Source organism: Mytilus edulis, chromosome 8 (assembly GCF_963676685.1).
Source record: "Mytilus edulis chromosome 8, xbMytEdul2.2, whole genome shotgun sequence".
In the NCBI taxonomy this organism is placed as follows: Eukaryota; Metazoa; Mollusca; class Bivalvia; order Mytilida; family Mytilidae; genus Mytilus; species Mytilus edulis.
The window spans coordinates 38,670,728-38,685,898 of NC_092351.1; the positions used below are offsets into that span (position 1 = coordinate 38,670,728).

A 15,171-nucleotide genomic window follows, 5' to 3' on the forward strand; every position below is an offset into this window, starting at 1 on the left:
TTGATCTTATAATATCTCCATGTCATTTATACATGTACTCTTTGTTGATATTTTTTTAATACCTGTACAACGTATAGTATCATCTAAATCCTCTTATTGATTTTAAATGTCAACCATGAATATCTTGTATTGTACACGTGTATAAAACTTCTTGAATTTACATTGTCATAAAACATGGCTGCTGTTAGTCATCTATAACAATATAAAACAAGTTATTTGTGGTCCTTGAAAGTGGAAATTCTTAAACGCTCACTTACAGCCTAACAGTTGCCAATATTAAAACATATATAAAGTTGATTTAGAAATAAAGCAATGTTTTATGAATGTTAAAAAAAAAATATTTTTATATTTATCTAATGCATATTTCATATAAGAAAGTCTTCTAGAGTGGCATAATTGAATTGCAAATTTCATACAGCTTTTACAGATTTGTACAAATAACTTTCTGAATTCATATATTATTCCTTTTAAATAGTATAATAGGTTTTAGGTTTTTTTTTCACACTAACTAATACACTTTAAGTCCAATACATACAAGTGCCCTTCAGTTTCCTTTTGAATGATTTTTTCAGTGAAGAAGGAGGTGGCACTGGTTTTTGTCTTTCCATGAAATACATTTTCTGTGTTGTTCCTTCTGAGTTTAATATAGCAGGCTTCTTCTTAGATTCCTCTGACTCCAAGTCTAGTTTGAGTTCATCCTTCAGTTTGTCTTTCTTTTCTCTCCTCCCTGATACAGGTTCATATTTTAGTCCTTCTTTGTCTTCACCCCTTGGTACAGGTGAGGCTGGGGTGGTAGGGTGCATTTTGTTTGCCTGAAATAAAGTATTTAATTTAGTTTCATGAAGTATTTTCACATGTGCTTAAGATATATAATAATTTCTTCTAGACATTGAATTTAGCTTTATGTAGAGTAATCTAAAAGATTGTTTCAGTTTTATCTTTTGAAACCTTTGTTAATCGCAGTAAGCAAGTTGACATACTAAACTACCCCAAATTTACAGAGAAAGAAGCTTATCTTCAAAAAAAATATTTTCACTTTTCTTGTTGCATGTATCATAAAATAATTTTGACTAGGAGGCAAGTTTTTTACTTTTTTTTTATCAAATTTGAAATGAAGAAGAGCAAAGTTATCTCAGAACAACAGATTTATTGTAGGAATCTCATTTTGAAAGGGTTAAAATCAGTACAACTTTGTTGTATAGAGTATAATAAACTAACATAACGGTACCCAAATTGCACCAAGTACCCAAATTGCACCTATTTAGCAAAACTAGCACCGAAAATCTTACAAGATTTCCTATAGACTAAACAATTTGTATTTTTATGATTAGATACTAAGCACATCTTTTTCAACATAGGTAAAACTATTTAGATATGCACAAAACGTTCACAGTATTTATCAACAGATGAAGTGTTTACTGAAAAAGCAAAATTTACTGAAACGTCGCCATGCGACGTCATCAAAATGTCATCTTTTTTAAAATGAGCAAATACCATATGTTACAAGTATCCATTTAAAAAAAATGAATAGTAAGCATGGACTAATATCCAATTGTTCAAAATATTTGAAGAAATTAAACAAAAGCTCTGTTATTAGACTTTTGACGATGTGAATTTAAGCATGGATGCAATTTGGGTACTCCTCATTTCAGAATCATTGATGGTTTGGAGGTCAGTTTAGACCAATTTTTCTATGATTCCATATGGAATAAAAATCAAATTGGTGTATCTTTATAATAAAGAAGGATACGGCTACAAAATAAACACAGAATGGACATTTTTGTCTTTATCATAAAAAAACGTAGATGAAAAATTTGTCAAAATAGGTGCAATTTGGGTACCGTCACGTTAGACATTTTACATCTCCAGTTGCAAACATATGGTCTAAACTGACGACCACTATAATCATAGAAATAGTCATAAAATTTACATTTTGTTTTGTTTGTAGTTGGTAAATGCAGTTTTTAATCATGTAGTCTGAAATTTCCAGGGTTTTACAATTATCATGGCAATTTCTGAAAGAACCCCTCCATGATTAAATTATATGTAAATGGAAAATTTATGTCAGAATATGCTGTATGAATATCTTACCATCGCCATTTCATCAAGAGCCACATCTGTTCTCCCTGGAGCTACAGGTCTTCCTTCCATTACAACCTTCAGATTTGTGATTTCACCACTGAAAATAAAATAAAAAGTTGAATTTAATAAGGTTCAAACTAAGCTTCAAAACAAAATCCTGGGTGAATATCATAGAGTGGTTGTATCGGACACAAATTAAGGCTTCGTAAATAAGAACGTCTGCTTGCAATGATACATGTATTGAACTCTGAAAAGCTAATGTCACAACAACGGTGACGTCGTGTACATGGAGAGCAGTAGCGGGAACACCTCATGTGCTATTCTTAACAGTTAAATATCTATTTTGTTGGTTTGTTGCAGAATAATTACTGGAGTGTCACTGAGTCTTTTCTTGACAAAACCCAAGTCTGGCATACACAACTATAAGCCTAGTATCTTTAATTAGATTTTTTCTCTCAATAATATAATGAAAAATTATTTCTTTTTTCAGAATTTAATGTGTCTTGATTCATGATAATTTGTTATATTTTAAAGAAATTTTCCGTAATACTTCTCCTGTTGTCTCTGATTATGAATGAAATATTTGCCACATGACATTAAGCAAAGAACAGCAATTCATCCTTATATATCTTATAAGGCTAAGTATGAAACATCTTTTCATTTTTTCATGTGTTACTTATTAAGTCTGAAGGCTATTAGAAAAAAATTCTAATTCTGGTAAACATAAAGTTTTTTTTAATCTACAGAAAAATTAGTGTAAACTTGAGACACTAAGCTTATTCAGTGGTTATGTTGTTGCTATGCATCAAAAACAGTTTAAAATTCATCAAAAACAGTTTACAATTGTTAGATAAGAAATAGTACTACATTTTGTATATACAATGTATTGATACAATGTTTAAAACTTCTTTTTCCTGATTTTTTACACATTTAATTTTAGAGAATAATATGCATAGAGGATAGTAAAAAACTTCATTGTATAACTGTAAAATAAAAGTAAAAGGAAGAAATTACTTCTCAGATAAATTCAATATACCTTTCTCTGTTTGGCAAAACTCCAAGAGATGTAACTTTTGGCATCTTCATTTCTGAATCACAAAAAAGGAAAACAAATTAATGCATAACCTGTAACAGATTAAGATGTACAAGACAGACATTAAATCATGAGCCTGCGATTGAGTGGTTGTTATTGATCATATGCGCTATTTGTTTACTGCTTTGTCCAGTTCTTGTATTGTTCTGATGCACCACTGTCCACAGATTAGGGGGTTAGTGTGGCATCAGATTAGATTGGACAGCCACTAACATGTTTAACCCCGCCACATTCTGTATGCGCCTGTTCCAAGTCAGTAGCCTGTAATTCAGTGGTTGTCTTTTGTTGCTGTGTTACATGTTTGTTTTTTCTTCACTATTTTGTACATAAGTGAGGCCTTTAGTTTTCTCTTTTGAATTGTTTAACATTTGTCAATTTAGGGTCTTTTACAGCTGACTATGCGGTATGGGATTTGCTCATTGTTGAAAGCAGTACAGTGACCTTTACTTGTTAATTTCTGTGTCATTTGGTCTCTCATGGAGAATTGTCTTGTTGTTAATCCCATCACATCTTTTTTATATTTAAAGCATCCGAATGGATTGAAAAATTTTGAACTTTGTGTTAAATAAATGTTCAGAATTAAAATTAGACTAACCTTGTGTGGTAACTGTTTCATCTTTACTATATGGTAATTAGACTAACCTTGTGTGGTAACTGTTTCATATTTACTATATGGTAATTAGACTAACCTTGTGTGGTAACTGTTTCATCTTTACTATATGGTAATTAGACTAACCTTGTGTGGTAACTATTTCATCTTTACTATATGGTAATTTGACTAACCTTGTGTGGTAACTGTTTCATCTTTACTATATGGTAATTTTCTTGTTTTTTCTTTTGGTTCTTCTATATTTTTTCCCTGATCCTTATCCAGGGGATTATAAGGTACCAGCATAAACTTTGGTTGTTCCTTTTAAAAATATACTATATTTTATAAATAGATTCTTCTACTGCTATAGTCTATAGTTATATATAGTTTATAGTTATCTTTAAACCTATCCCACATGATTTAGTGATAGAATACTACTTAAGTTCTTTTCTTTTTGTATATAAATCTTCTCAATTTGTAAAAATATCATTGGTTCATGCAGTTCTAACTTTGTGGTTTTAAGATAAACACATTAAGCCTCAATAGAAAACAAGTATTTCCAGTTCTATATTTAAAGTCTGGATACAAGAGTTAGTTGATTAATCTAAGAAAATGGTACCTGATGAAGAAGAAAAAAGTATTGAACCAATTGAAAATAAAGGGAATTACACTATTTGTTATTTGTTAATGTGATTAATATTCTATTTTTTTCTATGTATTATAACAATACTTCAAATTACAAACAAGGTTTTACAGATCTTCAATATAGATATTTTTTCTAATAAATACAACCAAAATATTTTAAAACAAGTCACTTGTAAAAAAAATATTGTATAAATTGAAAAACAAGAGTGCACACGCTGAAATGTCTCGCCTTCTATACTAATCATTGATATTATGTTGATAGTCCTAAGTATAAAGCTAAGCTTTAATACAACTGTCACATAAACTTAACATTAACCAAGATAACTAAACAAAGACCAATGAACCTTGAAAATGAGGTCAAGGTCAGATGAACCATGCCAGGCAGACATGTACAGCTAACAATGCTTCTATACAACATATATAGTTGACCTATTACTTATAGTTTAAGAAAAATAGACCAAAACACAAAAACTTAACACTGTGCAATGAACCGTGAAAATGAGGTCACGGTCAAATAAAACCTGCGCGACTGACATAAAGATCATAAAATATTTCCATACACCAAATATAGATGACCTATGGCATATAGTATTAGATAAAAAGACCAAAACTCAAAAACTTAACTTTGACCACTGAACCATGAAAATGAGGTCAAGGTCACATGACATCTGCCCGCTAGATAGGTACACCTTACAATCATTCCATACAACAAATATAGTAGACCTATTGCATATAGTATGAGAAAAACAGACCAAAACACAAAAATTTAACTATAACCACTGAACCATGAAAATGAGGTCAAGGTCAGATGACACCTGCCAGTTTGACATGTACACCTTACAGTCCTTCCATACACCGAATATACTAGCCCTATTGCTTGTAGTATCTGAGATATGGACTTGACCACCAAAACTTAACCTTGTTCACTGATCCATGAAATGAGGTCGAGGTCAAGTGAAAACTGTCTGACAGACATGAGGACCTTTCAAGGTACGCACATATCAAATATTGTTATCCTATTACTTATAATAAGAGAGAATTCAACATTACAAAAAATCTGAACTTTTTTTTCAAGTGGTCACTGAACCATGAAAATGAGGTCAAGGACATTAGACATGTGACTGACGGAAACTTCGTAACATGAGGCATCTATATACAAAGTATGAAGCATCCAGGTCTTCCACCTTCTAAAATATAAAGCTTTTAAGAAGTTAGCTAACGCCGCCGCAGCCGCCGCCGGATCACTATCCCTATGTCAAGCTTTCTGCAACAAAAGTTGCAGGCTCGACAAAAATAAAACAATGAAATTTTTGGTCTCTTTTTTAAATATTTAAATGTTCATATATGTATGTGAACATCTTAATGTCCTTTGGTTAAATTTGTCATTGAAAAGCTGTTGAATCAGTGAACACCTTTTATTTATACTTACCTTTAAATCTTTATTGAGTAAGTCATCATGGTAAATTGGATCTCTTTTCCTTTTTTCTCTTTTCTTTTCTGGTACAAAAGCTGGTTGAAGTTTTCTGTAATTCAAAAATCAAGAGATAACCTTGATGAATATTTTCTATGAAAATGTTTCAGTAATTTATGTTATTCAAATCTTCCATGGACCAAATGACAGAACCTTGAATGGCCAGTTGCTGTAAGACTTTATTTACTTCAGTATTATTCATGGGGTACCAGTTTATGGGGATTTCATGGATATAGGTTAGCAAGGAATTTAAATCTTCAACCATCCACAAGATTTTTTATAACCTTGTATCTAAATTTTGGCAAAAGCATAACATTCTAAATTTTCCTCAATCCACAAAACTTTTTTCATCACTATTATCAAAAAAAAAAGAAAAGATGAGTAAAGTTTTCATCACAATTATCAAAAAAAAAAAAAGATGAGTAAATTTTCAGACTGTTACATCATTATGAATTTATCTTAGATATAGAAATAGTAAGCAGATAGAATTGCTATAGGACCTGTTAAAAGGATAAACAGTAACCATCACCTTAAAAAGTGTTCTCTCCTGGAATTTTGGCTGCAGGTTTTTAAAGAAAATTTTCTCATTAAAATCTTCAGTTCCTGTTTTCCCGTGTCCGTTTTGTTTTTCTTTGGAAATCTATGCTATAATGCAGTGTTCAGAAAAACACTATGTTGTCTGCATGGAAACACTAACTTTTAAATGATGTCACCTTATGATAGGTTTTTATCAGGGAGAATTGGTCAAAATAGAAAAGTGTGGTTGAATTTTGGTAGGTGAAATAATTCAATTGTTCCATTTGCTTGATTCACCACATCTTCACTAGCCAAGGGTTATGATCCACTCCCGTTCTCTCCACCCATGGTGGATTGAGATAAAATTTCAGAGACACAAGGTACAGATTTTTATTGGTTGCAGTAAAAACTTGCTGCATTCAATCAAAAAGCGCCTATAACATGATCACGTGTAAATGTTTAAAGTGTTTGTAAACAATTGCCACATGTTTATTGTGCAACAAGTCTTTACATCCCTTAACATACGACTACCGGTATATTTAGTGACAACTTGAATGTTTTTAATTACTAATAGAAGTTCCTGTGTATGTTTCATGCACAATTGATGAATTTTGGCGTATATTTTCATTTCCGGCTTTACCAAGTGTGTAGAATCTAGACACAACCGTGTTAGTACCTCCAAATTGAAGAGTTCAAGTGCTACCATTGGTCAAGAATAATGTATTCAGAATAGGCATGACTTTAATCTTCCAATAGATGGCGCAACATTGTTATCACAAACGTTGGCTTAATTTTCTGCCAAGGGTGAAGAGAACGGGAGTGGACCGTAACCCTTGGTTAGCGAAGATGGATTCGCCAGTGTTAAATACTATAAGAGAATGCTTAGAAAATATCAAGTGATTTAACTATTTCAACCTCAAAATGGCAACAACACCAATTTCAGAACTATTCTATCCAAGAGGATAATCTTATTGAATGGAACAAAAATATATTACAGAATACAGATTAAGAGAACAGATTATGAGATTTAATAAAAAAATACTAGATAATAAGATTAATTCCTGTCTGGCATAAAAAATGAACTACAACTGAGTAAATTATAAAAATAACAGAAACAGTGTATACCGATACTAACACATACAAATTGCTTAACATATATATATCCAGAACCATACAAATTCATTTAATGCTTTATACCATTGCATCAAGACAGAACTGTAACCTTCAAATAAAGAAATTCAAATAGAAACCATAAAAAAAGTCTACAGTGCAAATGAAAGCATGTGTGCATCCTAACTCAGACTGAAAAATGTGTTTGCCAAAAAAGACATGTCTTGGAAGATGATAAGGGTCTAAGTTCTGATTGAGGTTCCTATTTCAAAATTATTCTTTGATAAGAGAATTAATTTATGAATTGGTAACTAAAGTATGAAAATGTAAAAGCCCATATAATATTTTATCAAATTTTGTTTAATTCAAAGCACTGGAATGATTAAGAACATTGATAATCAATTAAAGTTAAAAATAAACCTATAGTAATAAGAATAACCAAAATCAGAACTTTCTGTAAAGCATTTATAGATCTAATTATCACACAGATATATATTACCTTTCTGGCCATTTACTGATAACAAAACAGTATAATACATGTATATGTAAATAGTAAATTTATAAAGTTTTGTGTCATGTGCAAATTTAATAAATGAAACTGCGAGCTACTGCTCACTGATGATACATCCGCCGAAACAGAATAATCTTGATATTATATATAGTGTAAAAAAAATGTAGGTGTTCAGTAAACAGGAATTTAAGTTATTGAGTGATGAATTTGAAAATGCATCACATGGTATAGCTGACTTGTATAAACCATGAAACTTAATTTCAGAAATCCTTATGATGTAATTCTTGAGAACGATGTGGTTGAGTCAACCATTACAACTTATTTCACCTGATAGATTGTATATATAATTCAACAATTGTCATTTTAATAATGTCTAAATAACCTGTTTTTCGGTCCAGTTATTTACCTCGCTGTTTTCTGTTGATCATCCAAAGGAGCCATTCTATTTAACTCCCTTTTGACAGCTATCTCTGTAATTGATTTTCTAGCAACATCCTCTAGCTCACTTCTCAGAGTTATCTCCACTTGTCTGTTTGTACCAAAGCGGAATGCTCCCTTTTCCCGACCAGGTAAGTCTCTTCCAGCCATGTTTTACGTTCAATAATTTTCAAATCTGAAAGGATATTATAAATACAATATTGTTAAAATGTTGATTCAAAATAACTTTCAATTGAAAATGTCTACCAGGTATTTGTTAGATTTTGTATTTTATCATTTTGAATTGTTGATATAGCTCTTCAGCTGTGTTTTTCAAATCTTGCTGTAGACCAAAGATTTCTTCATTTAGTGGATTAATTCTAAAAGTGACAATAACTTGTACTAAAACTTATCAAATTCTACCACATGCACATGTATACTTACAAGTAGTTATTAGGGGATAAAAGGTTCGAGTCTCTAGTGCTTAATCTAAATTCAGGTACAGAGCAGTGCGGTGTATTCTCCCATCAAAGACTTTTGGCCAAGACCAAATAAAAGTATATGTGTGGTTCCAGTTACACCCTTAAAAAAATAGGGTTGGTAGGTCTGCAATTTTTTCATTTTTTTTATTTTGGAGTGTCAAAATCTGGTGTTTACTGAGTTCAATTCCGGTATCATACACATCCATACCCCAATTCATTTTCTATGTGTTTGGTTGTACAATAAACAGATATGTTATGTTTTTAGTTAATTTTGTTGCAAACTGTTTAGAATTTGTTGCATTTTAGCCATAGTGGATATGCTTTCGCGTCGATCCGGCCCCACGTCGATCCGGCCCAAGTCGATCCGTCCCACGTCGATCCGGCCCCACGTCGATCCGGCCCCAATAAAAAAAAAATATTTATAAGGAATAAAAATAAAGATATATATTAAAGTAATTCATAAATGTTTATGATTTTTATTATAATGTTAAAGGTGTACGGTAAAAAAAAAAATTATTTTCTTCAGATGAGTATAAAACAACTAGGTTGATTATGTTTTTATTACAAGTTTTCAAGATTATTGTATATTAAAACAATTCAGACATCAACATTAATCAGCAGTAATTAGCGTTTTCTTTCAATTGACTGTGATCCTAACAAGTCTTTCATCTTGTTGGCATCGCAGGTTTAACGGTAAAGCAAACGGGAAAAAGCTGCACTTCTACAAGATTGTACCAGCACTAATCAAAGAAGCCAAGACTGTCTCCAGACAAGTTCGCCTCGTAGACGAGCAGAGTCTTGCCCGTTGGCAGCGCACAAAGTACCAACGTTCACAGGGACGCCTCTTTTCGCTATGGGAGCAGCTACAAGACGGTACCATTACCACCTCCTTCTTCCTTCGTGCCGTCGGCTACAATATTATACATGTATATGTGTAGAATGATATAGTGCATTTGTTTTTTGATGAGCAAATATTACATATGTACGGCGTATGAAAGTTGCTGTAAATCATGTTATTGTAGTGCTGCAAGTGTGACCCCTTTAAGTAAGTGACAGTGTAAAACTGTTAGTGTAAATGATTTAAAAGTTATATATATTTATGTGAGTGTCAGAGATAGTAAGTATGTATGATGTTATTGTTATATTTTAGTAGTGCTGATATTATATTTTAGAGTGTGAAAACGTGCATTCAGTGTCATTGTTTTGTTATTTTCTTGCAATAAAGAATAATGGATACTCATATAACTTGTGTTTTTTCTACACACAACTATTCAAAATACTTTCAAATTTATGAAAAATATATCGATATAGGAAGATGTGGTGTGATTGCCAATGAGAAAACTTTCCACCCAAATAACAGTTTATAAAAGTAAACCATTATAGGTTATTATTATATACACCAAACAAAATATCAATCTATAAAGACCTTGTTGATATTATGAAAAAACAAACAAGTAAATAGAAGCCTGTGATGTTACCTGAAAAAAAATACAATTTATAATTATTATATACACCAACCTAAACCAGAAAATCAATTAATCAGGATTTGATTTAATTAAGTGATTACAAGTGGCATTACCAGTTAGTTCACAATCATCAGACAATTGTTGAATAAACAAACCAATTATAGACTAATGATTTGATTAATCAAGTCATTATGATGAGTTAAATTTAATAGGTTCCAGTGGACAGTAAATATTTATTTAGATATTCTGTGTATGAACAAAAAGAAAATGAAATCGCCATGAGTTAAAGTTAAAGTTATCATGGAAAATAACTTCATATTTTAAAATATGTTGAAGCTGCTATACAACCAACGACACAATAACAATCATTTTCGTATCGATTTAAAATAGTTCTTTAACTGGTACTCCATAACTTCACTTACCTGTTGTCATCCATCATCGGACACTTTTTACAAATTCTATTTATACTGTGTCACAAATTCCTCCAAGATCAATATAGTTATTTCTTATTTTATTATGGGGCCGGATCGACTTGGGGCCGGATCGACGTGGGCCGGATCGACTTGGGCCGGATCGACTTTGGGCCGGATTGACTTGGGGCCGGATCGGTTTGGGGCCGGAACGACCGGATACCGTGGATATAAACTTCTGATGGAAATTCAGATTACAGAAGTCTTTGAATTAAATTATTCAAATTCACATTCCTCAAAATTTGATTGTTTGAGTTTATTTTTATTTTTATACAAATGAAAAAAAAAGTTTTAGGGTAGGGGGTTTGAACTAGAGTTGGTCAGGTAATTTGAACCACACATACAAACATCTTTTATTTGGCCTTAGATTTGGTAACCTCATTAAACCAATAATCTGATAAAATTTTGTGAACAAATTCATGATCTACTTTTCTATCATGAAATCTTTTTTAAACTAGAACACACCCGTGATATCGCGGGTCCGTGACTGAATTAAAGTATATAACTATGCGTATTATCTGATAAAGTCATGCCGATTATAAGATGCACAGTTTTCTCTGCTTTAAAAAGCTTTTTGTTTGAACCCGTCGACCTGGAACTTATCAATTATTGGTAATATTAATTATTTGGAAAACAAAAGTGCCTGGAATGAATTATTTTTTAATCAACAGCATTGTCCTATATTAGTTATAAATAAAGTTGAATTCTTTGATTCGCTGTTCTACGTTGACATGCCGGCTAACAAATTGAAAACTGTACCTATACGCCTTAATTTAAGTCCAGATTTTTAGTATTCGTATTGTAATCTTAGAAAGTCATACTGATTAAAATACATGTACTACAATAGGGAACAATGTGACAATGGTTGAATTTAGTATTGTCAACCCTGTAGTTATGACCTGTGTATATAGCAAAATCCTAAATACACTGTATGGTGGTGCGTCTGTTAGATGCGGAACGTACAGATAAGGTAATAGGTAACAGGTGAATATACTATTGGTATCGGTATCGGATTCGACCCAGAACTTGTTAATAATTGGCAATATTAATTATGTGGACAATAAAAGGGTCTGGAGTGGTGTAATTTTTAATCAACACCAATGTCCTATATTAGCTAAAGTTGAATTCTTTGATTTGCCGTTTTTACCTGATGACGCCTGACAAATTGGACCTCATTATTTTAGTATTATAGATATGATATCACTCTAAGCATTTTGCGTAATATGTTTTCAACATCAGGGAAAGCTCTGTGTTTTCAGTTCTTCCAATCACTGATGATTTTGTGTGTACCTTCTAAAAAGAATTAATTTTGAATCATTTGAAGAAAAACTTATAATAACCCATGGTTCAGTTTGAAAGACTTCCAAGGATGCTAAGCAAAAGCTTTTCATATTAATGGAATTTGTCTTACAATGAAAAGATGTCATCATTTTAATATCTAAGAACTTTTATGGCTATTTCAGTATTTGGGAATCTGCAACACTTGACCCAAAAATTTGCAACATTTGAACTGTAGTCATACAACAATCCCTTTTTCTTTGTGGCATCAATATTTTCTATTGTGAAATCAACATTTTATGGGAACCTGTATCATGTGGTGTCAAGTAATGGCAGACAAATAGGGATATTTATAAAGGTGTACTACATGTAAAGATGGTTGAATAATATGATTACCATTAATTTATGGGATTGCAGTTATAAATGCATGCTTTAATGTTTCAATCTTATCTCTTCTGTCATATCTTTGAAATAATAGCACAGTTACCATTTTTTTTTTTTATTTACATTGCAGGAATGACAAAATTATCAATAACAATATCACTGCAGGGGGGTCTCATTGGGGGGTTCTGATCCCCGATCACGCTTACTGTTTTCTCAGATTCCCGTATCCGGCTTACACGTAAGCAATTCTCATTTTTTTGTAATTTCATGTGTCCCGCTAGACTTCATTTATTGTTTTTAATGCACAACAATTTGACTTTTACGTGTCACGTTAACAAAAAGTTGGCAATCCCTTGTCACGCTTAGACCCCAATACACCTTATGGCTAATCCCGGCTGCTTGAACTTTTGACGCATACAACAATCCCTTTTCCATTGTGGCGTCAAAAATTTACAGGAACCTGTGAGATATCCTGTAATGGCGGACAAATAGCAATAAGGTGTATGAGATCCACCTGCAGCATGACTGCATGTGCAGTGTGGACACTTATGATCCCACTTTATCCTTCTTATGTTACAACAATATTTCCAAACGACTTTCTTATACAAAAAAAACTATTGAGAAACACTGACAATATCTGACTGCAACTGGACCGTACAAATCTTTGCAGACCAGTAAAACATGTTCCAATCTTACAAGTTACAGTGAACTTAACGTAAAATTGTTAAACTACTGAGTTCGATTTTCTAATCGTTACCCCAATAAAACAAGTAAAGTACCTAATTTTGCAATGTTTTTATAGTTGCAGTATATTCGCCTGGTTGTAAACTAAGGAAACGATCGTGTTACCAAATCGCGAGCGTACCATCCTCCATATTGTTTACATGTTGTTGGGTTACAAGAATGAAGGTCAAGTCGGCCCGCTTAAAAGTCGGACCGGAACGTGAGGGACTACAAACGTATTGACGTCGCATCCAATCCTTTGAATAAAAGCTACTTTCTTGCGTTTAATCACATCTAGTAGTGTAATGATGATAATTATACTAATTTTTTTGCAATGAAAATTTAAACAAGATTTGACAGAATAATACTAAAAAATGTTATCCCTTGTTAGGTCTCTTAGGTCCGAGTTGTCAATGTTGGCCGTGCGTTCGCCCTTGTTCTTGGTTCGCCCCAAGTCATCTCGGCTGTAATAATAATGACACTGACAATAAAAATTTGATTTTTTTATCAATAAATAAATTAAATGAAAACACAACCAAATATTATTGGTATACATTTACATTCAGCGTCTATCATTTTTTCATAACCAATATGTTTGCATTATCAGTGAAATATTCTTATTTATAAAATATGGAACTCTGTATAATTATGCAGATGACTGTAGTCCTGAGTACGATGTTTTTATTTCTACTTTGGAATAAGTAAGTAAGTAAGTAAGTAAATTTTATTTAGAGTCGGCATATATATACATAATAACAGAGAAAACATGAGCTCTGGTGAGCTCTTTAACCGACTATCACATAAAAAACATGCAGCATCATGCAAATACTACCAAATAAAACTAAAAAAACGGCATGCAATATCATGAAAGCAACTCTATTTGATTTGTGAGCCTCCAGAGTCAAAGTTCATGTGGCAAGTGCCTCTATGTGCATCGAAACGGGGGAATCAGCAAATCACTTGGGATCATAAAATATAACAGACTAAAACCATGAAAACAATAAATAAATATACACTAGCATTTAATGGCAGATATATTAAAAAAAAAAATGCATTAAAAAATGCATAAAAAGCAGAGCAAAAGGCCATTATAAAAAGAAAGAAAGAAATTTCAGCTTAAATGAGACAGCACTGGGTGGAAACGACATGAACTGCAGTAACATTTTTGACCCCCACACCAGGAATTTATATAATTCCTAAACTGGTCAAAAGATCGAAGTCATGAGTCTAGCCTCATTAGGAAGTGAGTTCCATACTTGTGCTGCCTCAAATCTAAAGAATCTATATCATTCAAGTTATTGAATGCTTCAAAATAAATAAATGTACGCAAACCCTGACGAATTGCAGGTCAGTTGGGGAAAAACGTATTAAGCTTGAAGGGGTATAGTTACGATACTGTTGTCATGTCATTAAAGATGGCATATTTTGGTTGTAATATTTATTCACCCATATGATAGGGTCTTTTCATCGACAATAACTGAAAAACATGTATTCTCAACCCAGTTGTTGGTATGATACGGGTTATATGTTCTTCTCAAATATTTTAGGATGGTATAATACTAAACCCCTAACGGGAGTGATTGTGCTCGAATTTCATAAAATTTAAGACATAATCTTTCAATCAGTTAAATCGTGAGGTCTGGAGCAGGCGATGATGTCAGTAACTGATAGTAGTCCTTAGTTAATTTATGCAAATATCTTATATGCATGTTGCCATGTTTTGTGTTTTAATGTTATGTAAAAGTTATTTATATTCGGTAATTACAGTGGCAGATCCAGAACTTTTCATAAGGGGGAGGGGGGCGCTGACTGGCCTAAGAGGGGTCGCTCCAGTCATGCTTCAGTGATCCCCTATATAATCAACCATTTTTTTTCCCACGAAAGGGGGGGTCGGGCCCCCAGGGCCCCCTCGATCCGCCTATGGTAAAAAACTT

At 32.5% G+C, this 15,171-nt stretch overlaps 1 protein-coding gene across 12 annotated transcripts in view; it reads right to left on the bottom strand.

Annotated features, from left to right (window-relative positions):
* Window positions 1-13,429, bottom strand: part of LOC139486817 (uncharacterized) — a 65,923-nt gene extending 52,494 nt beyond the window's left edge. For 7 of the 12 annotated variants that reach the window (XM_071271808.1, XM_071271801.1, XM_071271807.1 and 4 more), the window contains exons 1-8: window positions 13,294-13,429; window positions 8,424-8,630; window positions 8,006-8,020; window positions 5,839-5,932; window positions 3,959-4,085; window positions 3,119-3,170; window positions 2,092-2,179; window positions 536-812 (exon numbers count right to left, since the gene is read on the bottom strand). In XM_071271808.1, the coding sequence (XP_071127909.1) occupies window positions 536-812; window positions 2,092-2,179; window positions 3,119-3,170; window positions 3,959-4,085; window positions 5,839-5,932; window positions 8,006-8,020; window positions 8,424-8,605 (835 nt within the window). In that variant the 5' untranslated portion in view covers window positions 8,606-8,630; window positions 13,294-13,429. The remainder of the gene's footprint in view (window positions 1-535; window positions 813-2,091; window positions 2,180-3,118; window positions 3,171-3,958; window positions 4,086-5,838; window positions 5,933-8,005; window positions 8,021-8,423; window positions 8,631-13,293) is intronic. The other 5 variants (XM_071271809.1, XM_071271803.1, XM_071271811.1 and 2 more) reach the window with 1 other exon arrangement.
* Window positions 13,430-15,171: the final 1,742 nt, after the last annotated feature.